Below are 8,453 nucleotides of genomic sequence, written 5' to 3'. Positions count from 1 at the left end.
CGTCTTGCGTGCTCTTTCTCCGGAGCTCTGGTGAATAGCAGGACCAACCACTCCTCCTCGGGACACCCTCGGCTGCTCGGTACCTGTCCTGGCTAACACACCTCCTTTTCGGTGCGCCCCTTCCCGGGCGGGGGTGAGTCCCGCCGTGCCGAGCCCGCCCCTCCGGCCCTGCCTGGGGGAGGGAGGGAGGCCGGGCGAGGGGCGGCCCGGAGCCCGGCGCAGCGGCACCGGGAGCAGCAGCAGCCCGCGCCCCGCCGGCGGCAGTGGCTTCTCCGGCGGCAGCGGGGGCAGGTGCGGGCGCTTCCGCGTCGCGCTGCGAGGAGGAGCAGGACGAGAAGGAGGAGGCGGCGGAGAGCGCGACGGGTGGCGCGGCCAGGAGCCCGGAGCCGGGCCGGCGTGCCCGTGGGCGTGCTCCCCGGCGGGGAGCACCGCCCGCCGCCCACATCCCCGCCGCCGCCGCTGCCGCTAACTTTGCTTCTCCGCAAAGAGCCGCCCTCCGGCAAACAGAGGGTCGGCGGAGCCGGGGTCCGAGCCGGTCCCAGCGATGAAGGGTCGGCGACGGTGGCGAGGCGAACATCGCCGCTTCGCCGCGGTGCTGGTGCTGTACACGCTGCTGCTGCTCCTGTTGGTGCCCTACGCGCTGGACTACGGGGCCAGGCGCGGGCGAACGGACGAGGAGCCGCTGCTGCGGCGCTGCCCAAGCCTGGAGGAGGCTCTGAGTGAGTGGGGCTGGGAGCAGCGGCCGCCGCTGGACGAGGAAGAGGAGGAGGATGAGGCGGGCACGGCCGGGGCGGCGGGTAACGGCAGCGCGGGGACGGCGGGGAAGCGGCACATCTACCTGCACGCTACCTGGCGAACGGGCTCCTCTTTCCTCGGGGAGCTCTTCAACCAGCACCCCGACGTCTTCTACCTGTACGAGCCCATGTGGCACCTTTGGCAGGCGCTCTACCCGGGGGACGCGCTGAGCCTGCAGGGAGCCCTCCGCGACATGCTGCGCGCCCTCTTCCGATGCGACTTCTCCGTCCTGCGCCTCTACACCGCCCCGTCCGGCCCCCGCGACCCGCTGGCCCCCGCCCCGCCCGCCGCCGACAACCTCACTACGGCCAGCATCTTCGGCTGGCGGACCAACAAAGTGATCTGCTCGCCGCCGCTCTGCCCCGCCGCCCCGCGGCCCCGCGGCGAGATCGGCCTCGTCGACGGCGCCACCTGCGAGGAGACGTGTCCGCCGCGGGCTCTGCGGGAGCTGGAGGCCGAGTGCCGCAAGTACCCGGTGGTGGTCATCAAGGACGTGCGGCTGCTGGAGCTGGGCGCGCTGCTGCCGCTGCTGCGGGAGCCCGGCCTCAACCTGCGGGTGGTGCAGCTCTTCCGCGACCCCCGCGCCGTCCACAACTCCCGCCTGAAGGCGCGGCAGGCGCTGCTGCGGGAGAGCGTCCAGGTGCTGCGCAGCCGCCACCGCGCCGAGCCGCGGGGCCCGGCCCGCCACCAGCAGCAGCATCTCCTGCTGCCGCCCGGGCTGCTGGGCGGAGGGCGGCCGCCGCAGCCGCAGCACCGCGCCGAGTTCTTCCTCGGCGGCGCGCTGGAGGTGATCTGCCAGTCCTGGCTCCGCGATCTCCTCCTGGCCCGGCGCGCTCCGGACTGGCTCCGCCGCCGCTACACGCAGCTCCGCTACGAAGACCTGGTGCGGGAGCCCCGGGCCGAGCTGCGCCGCCTGCTGCGCTTCGCCGGGCTGACGGTGCCGCCGGCCCTGGAGGACTTCGTGGTCAACATGACCCGCGGCGCCGCCTACTCTTCCGACCGGCCCTTCCTCATCTCCGCCCGCGACGCGCGGGAGGCCGTGCACGCCTGGCGGGAGCGCCTCAGCCGCCAGCAGGTGCGGCAGGTGGAGGCGGCGTGCGGAGAGGCCATGAGCATCCTCGCCTACCCCCTCAGCGCCGGCGACGCCCGGTAGCGCCCGAGCCGCACGTCCCGGACGGGCCTGAGGGCGGACGGACGGGCGCCGTCGGGCAGAGCTGAGCGCGGGGGTCCTCGCTGCATGGTAGGCGCCCACTTGGCGGGCGGGGAGCTCCCTTGAGGGCAGCCCCGGCTGAGGGACACCTGCCTCGCCTCGGGTACAGGCAGCGCTGCAGGGTGCAGGCCCTCCGTGCTGCTGTGGCTTCATTGTGGCTGTTTTCCTTCTGGGCTGCGTGGAGAGGGCAGGGGGATGTTACACTTCCGAGAAGGGTTTGGTAAGGGGCGTCCTCCTAGTACGGCATCACTCTTGGAGCCTTTTAGCTTGAAATTGTGATCGTGTACAAAGAACAGGTATGCTACAAACAAACTGCATGAAAATTTAAAAATCCCCCAGGTGAAGACTCTCAGCAAGAAACTAGAGGGCCTGGAAGGTGCTCCTGTGGGAGCATTGCCGTTCTGGAGCTCTGAATCACACTGACCTCTGTCCTGCTGCTACTGAAACACAAGAGGCTTCTGTGAAGTCGCTGCAGGGGTCAGCAGGGGCCTGGACAGCCAGGAGGAGGGTGCCTGCTGCAGGGTAGGACTCAGCTCTTCTCCAAACCTGCTCTGCAGGGATGGTCTCTGCCCCTGTTCATTGCTGGTGCTGTCGGGAGGGGGCTGAGGGAAAGGGAACCGTGTCCAGCTCTGTCCCTTGTTCTGAGCAGCAGGGTAAGCAGTGCAGGGAGGGTAAGCATTTGCCTGCTTATGTGTTTTGAAGATGTTTGTGGCAGGAATCTTTGCTTTTCTAAAGAAATCTGTAATTGTTTTGAAAGTAGGATTTTTTAAAATATACGTACATTAATATAGTTTGGTGATACCCATGTGAGATACAGGTGACTAACATGTTTCTTTGGAACACGTGTAGGGGTGAATGAAGCTGGAAGGCAACTGCTTGACATTTCCGTTTTGTTTTCTCTCTCAGATGAGAGAATCACTTTTCTTCCCTTGCTTCCGGGCTGACACATTGTGCCATGCACAGGGTCCTCCTGATCACATCCCTTCCAAACAATAACATCCTCTCAGCTGGCAACTCCTGGACAACAGCAAATGTTTCCTAAGAGGCTAAGACCAATTAATCATGAAGTTCCCAAATAAAATCTTACATTAAAAAAGCAAACAAACAAACAAGCCCTGAAGTTTTATTTTAGATTTTTAAATGACATGTTCCTGCAGATATCCTGCAACTTGTGTGAGAAGAGGGTGTGTATCTGCAAGTACCTTTGTCTATTAATTTCTTGATGTGGGGATAGAAGGTTCAGTTGTAATTTAGGGATGCAGTTTCATCACTTCATAGAGACTGCTTTTGAATCTGTTACAGTCTGGTAGTCTTTAAATGGCTCCATGAGAGTGTACAGGATTATAGGGATGTTTGCATGCAGTCCTCAACTACAAACCCAGAATATGAGTTTCAAATTGCGGATAATCCAGGATCAGGAAGAAAGTGCTTTTTAGATAAAGTGCTGAAAATAAAGGCAATTCAAAGACGTTATGTTATCGTGGAGGAAGTGTTTGAATTGCACTGTACATTTTTGTGCTCTGAGTGTCATGCTGTACAGCATGTCACTAAGTTAGGATGAACCTTCATTTTTTTTCCCCTTGATCTTCCCATCTGAGAGTATGTTGGCATAAGAAGCAGGTTTCTTTCATTATCTGACAGAAAAATGTAGTCATAACAATATTTTTGAACAAATTTATCCATTTCCCTGTAGCATACTTCATTCAGTTTTGCAACCTTGGGCTTCTGCTTGAAGTAAGAATTACAGGGTCTCGTTTTGTGCTGGAAAAACTTGTGTATTATCTAGGGGATGTTTCTGCATTCTCTCACTGTGCTTGTGACACCAAAATTTGTCTCTGGGTGTTCCAGTAGCATTTAATAACGGTATTTGTATAGCTAGTACCTGTACAATGCCTTGATAACCTGTGTCAGGTAACCTATTTTGGGAGGCTTTTCTGGGACTATACCCAGCCTGGCTTGTACTGACAGGTTTGAAAAGAAATTAAGATTTTTGTGCATACCAAAAGATGATACGGTACTTTTTTTCCTTAATTGGATGGGAGATTAAAATCCAGTATATCCTATTGATTTGTTCTTAGCAAGTTGCAGTCACAGAATTGTGTGATGCAATAGTTAAGCATTCTCCTCGCCTTGACAGAGAATCTCATCATGCTCTTTCAGGTGGTAGATATCTTTCATAAGTCTTTCAAAATTCACACTTAATTTCACTTAAAATGGTTCATCATGATGAGCAAAGAAGTGTTACCATCTAGCTTAACTTGATTCTTGTAGCTGGGAGGAAATTATTTGGTATTTTCTGAAACTGTGTTTGAGTTGCGGAGGTGGTGAAGAGCCTTGAGGGGAAGCCATGTGAGGAGCATGTGAGGTCACTTGGTCTGTTCAGCCTGGAGGAGACCGAGAGGAGACCTCACTGCAGTCCACAGCTTCCTCATGAGGGGGAGTGGAGGGGCAGGCACTGATCTCTTCTCTCTGGTGACTGGTGACAAGACCCAGGGAATGAAAGTGTGTCGGGAGAGGTTTAGGTCGGGTATTAAGAAAATGTTCCTCACCCAGAGGGTGTTTGGGCACTGGAACAGGCTCCCCAGGGACATGGTCACAGCACCAAGCCTGACAGAGCTCAGTAAATTTTTGGACAATGCTCCAGGCACATTATGTGACTGTTGGGGCTGTCCTTCGCAGGGCCTGGAATGGGACTTAGCTGATCCTTGTGGGTCTCTTCCAACTCAGGATATTCTATGATAGATGCGTTTTCTGTATCAATAGTTATTTCTGTCAGCACAAGTTGTTCACTAGCCTGGTTGCTCTCCGTGAGTGATTATTTTAATTTTTAAATTTTTGTATAATGTGAAAAAGGCTCCATTGGGCAAAGTGTACAAAATATAGCAAGTGCAATTTTTGGTTTGTATTCAGTGGACCTGAATTCATCAGAAAACTCATCTAAAAAATCTATAGGGGATATCCAAAGCTGAGAAAGGAGCAAGTAGGCCAGAAAGACATCTTAGAACAGGATGTGGATGACAATTGTTTAGTGACTGGTGGTGTGACACGTGCGCTTCAATCATTAGGAGTTTTTCTAAAATTCTTCTACCCAAGGAGGACAACTAAGGCTCACCAACAAATGCACCCTATTTTTCTCTTCATGGTGTTTTGATGGCATTTGACAGCATCATTCAGGGTGCTTACAGCATGTACTTGGTCTTGAAATTCAGGCCTTGAAGAAAAAGCAAATGTACTGTCAAATGTCAGTGTTGGTATTTTTCTGAAAAGGCAGAAACAGGCCTTATTAGGACAACCAGCATGGAGTTTCAGTGGCAAAGATCTTTGGAACCAACCAGAACCTGCTGAAAGCAGGACACCCATAGTTAGACTGCATTGTGAGAGCAGCTGGACATTTATAGCTTGGGCAGTTTGAGGTGAAGTCACGGTTCTACTGGGTTGTGGTAATCCGTGTTTTTCCTGGGCCTTCTATGAGTCCAATCCAGCCAGCTTAAGACTCCAGCCCACACGGACCCGCACAGACGAAGGGAAAAGACAAGAGGCGCTCTTCTCCACGTGGGTGCAAGTATCTTGTTTATTGGCTTGGTGCAAGACACACGTGATGGGGTCACCCAGGCAGAAAAGAGGGTGGGGAACTCTCACTCAGGAGGTTTTGTACCCTAGGGGATGGGGGTGGGGGAGAGAGGACCAGGGCCAATGGGATGCCATTGGGGAGACATGCCCAGTAGAAATTGCCCATCAGTGCAACAACAACAACTAAATAAACTATTTAGTGCAATACAAGACTGGATGATGTAAAAAATTGAACTGCTCATTTAGAGCAGAGCATGGCATGATGAGCAAGAGAACAGTAAACACATTTTTGTATCCAACCTGAACTTGGACAGCTTAGAATCACAGTGCAGGACTCAGCCATAAAGTTTTAGTATTTCAGACTGAGATTGGTGAAAATTACCTACTTGTGCTACATTACATACAATGAATTAGCAACTAATTTATTGAAAAGTCATAGTGGGAAATGGGTATAGAAATGACAAATGCTCACAAGACAACTCTGTTGTCTGTTTTTACTTAACTTCTGGTTGTCACATGTCCAAGTTAAGGGAGGTAGAAACTTGAGTACTGTAATTATTCAAGAAAGGCTGGGATACTTCCATGCCATAATTGCTTGTGGGAAATTATGAAAGTCCAGGGCCAAGAAATACTTAGGCCCTGCCTTATTTCTACTCCTTAGGATATGGAGTCCTTGTAGATATCCACAGTATGTACTTGCATACTGCAGGTACAATAGAAATAGTTTGGTATGAGTTGCAGTATCTAACAAAAGTGGAGTTGTGGAGTTACTTATTTAACAACTTCAGTATTGCATGAGTCATTTTAGCCCCCTCCTCCCCCATCAGTCTGGGCATCAAGAAAAGTCCTGAGTTTCTGCATTAAGTTCTCAGTATCACCACTTTCAGTAAAGCTCAACGATAAAAATGCTGCAGAGTTTTGGGTTTGTTATGGTAACGCAATTAAACCACTGAAACCCCGAGAGCCAGCAAGCCCGACAGCATGTTCTGTTCCTTTCTTCAGCACAGAGAGCTGTCACTGAGACTCCCTGATGGTGCCTGTCATTTTTCAGAGTCACCATGCAATCCGTACAGCACTGGGACTACCTGAGAGGTTTTATCTTTCTTATTTAACTTAACATGACACCTACCACCATGGAGGATGACCTGGGAGAAAAAGGATTTGTCAAGCCTTGCACTAGCAGTTTTCAACACCCCTCTGGCAGTGTGTGTGTGTGTGTGTGTGTGTGTGTGTGTGTGTGAATGAGGGGCCAGGTTCAGACTGTCCTCATGGCTGTGTTTCAAAGAGGTGAAAGCTGGATGCAAGCACATTGAGTCGGTGGGTTTCAGTGATTGAGGGGCCTCTTGGTTGTTGGTGACACTTATGTCTGGCAGCCTCAGCTCTGAACAACAGGCTGCAAGCTGATGAACATTGTTTTAGCACTTGCAGTCTGGATATTGAGTACTGTGAAATTCTTGCTTCCAGCACTGAGATGTTCAGCTCTGCTGCTAACCTGGAGCACCTGCAGTGCCATTTTTTGTTGCTGTTAAGTGGGAATCCAGCTCCTTCCCTGGAGCTTCCAAACTTGTTGCCCGTTTCTGAAGGTCCAACTTTGCCAAATTTCAACTGTATATAGACTGAAACTTTTTGTCATGGGCGTAAGGTTTAAGTCTTTTGGAATTTCAGTCAAAGCAGTTGCATATTCTTTTTAACTTAGAATGTGGTGGTCTTTTGCCTGTGTTTAAATATTCTCAAAGATATTTCTTTGAAATCATTTGTCACTTCAGTGTTTTGGGACAGAAACTCCAGTTTGGGTAGGGGAAATGACCTCTTTGTAGAGGATGTCCCCTGTGTTTTTATTTTTACCTCTGCTTTCTATTCTGATTTGGCCAAATATATTAATGTTTGTATAAAATGGATAGCACGTGCTCAGTAAAAATGGTTTTGGTATGTGTGTGTATCTTTATTTTATACCAAATAAAATCTGCATTGGTCTTATCTCCAGTGAGCATGTGCAAACCTCTTTCTTTCCCATAGAAAACTCAGTGTGGTACAGAGGGAATCAAAACCATGTAATTATGGCAGGGGCTGCATCACTGGGCTGAGCAGGGAGGATTCTGCCATTCCTGGTTCCCACTGATGCCTTCTTCCCTATCCCCTCTTTCCCTGTTGTAGTTGTTCCTACGGAAGACCCCCAAATCCAGTGTTCAGCTTTCCAGTGCTTAATAAGGAAACGGACTATCGGTGAGAGGGAGAAGACATTGATGACAGATGGGGTTAACATGAGGGAATGGGGAAAGGAGTTCACTTTTGGTTGAGGATAGTGAGGTTTGTGCAAAGGACTTGGGTGTGAGATGAATGAGGGACTGAGATATGATGAGGAGAGGCAGGAAGTTGTGATTGCTTTAATTGGAAATGTTGGCTGGGAGTGTGTGAGGAAAGGAAGGTGCATGGAGAGAGCAAGCTAGGAGAAGTAGGGACCAAGAACTGGGAATTGCCTCAAGTGTGTTATTTGGAGGAGATAGAGGAAGGAAGCTCAGGGCAGGAAGGGGGGAAGATGGAGAGCAGGTGAGTCTGAGTCCAAATTGCGGGGGAAACTTGTAACTCTTCAACAGCAGCTCTTGCCATGTTTCAGCTCAAATTGCTGTGCAGACAATTGGCAGTGGATCAGCTCCTGGGTGGAGAGCTGGTCCACAGGGCAGAGGTGACTTGCCCTCCCTTGTACCTTTCCCAGCCCCCCAAACATTTCTCCTGCAAACCAGACTCCCCTCTTTCCCTCTGTGTAAGGAATTTATTAACTGCCCCCCTGCTCTCCCAGCATTGGGGTGGGATGCATGGGAAGAAGTTCTCTCCTGCAAAACTGAGATTTTAAAGCTCAAATTTGTAAAAATAAAGTCTT

At 51.6% G+C, this 8,453-nt stretch overlaps 1 protein-coding gene across 1 annotated transcript; it reads left to right on the top strand.

The window, feature by feature from the left end:
* Window positions 1–206: 206 nt before the first annotated feature.
* CHST7 (carbohydrate sulfotransferase 7) lies at window positions 207–7,558 on the top strand. Its single transcript, XM_059839428.1, has one exon. It carries the CDS (start codon window positions 545–547, stop codon window positions 1,946–1,948), a length of 1,404 nt encoding a protein of 467 aa, XP_059695411.1. The 5' UTR covers window positions 207–544; the 3' UTR covers window positions 1,949–7,558.
* The last annotated feature ends 895 nt before the right edge of the window (window positions 7,559–8,453 follow it).

This window comes from Haemorhous mexicanus, chromosome 2, assembly GCF_027477595.1.
Source record: "Haemorhous mexicanus isolate bHaeMex1 chromosome 2, bHaeMex1.pri, whole genome shotgun sequence".
Classification (NCBI taxonomy): domain Eukaryota; kingdom Metazoa; phylum Chordata; class Aves; order Passeriformes; family Fringillidae; genus Haemorhous; species Haemorhous mexicanus.
The sequence above is the reverse complement of the archived record's forward strand: the minus strand, read 5'-3'. Positions and strand labels throughout refer to the sequence as shown.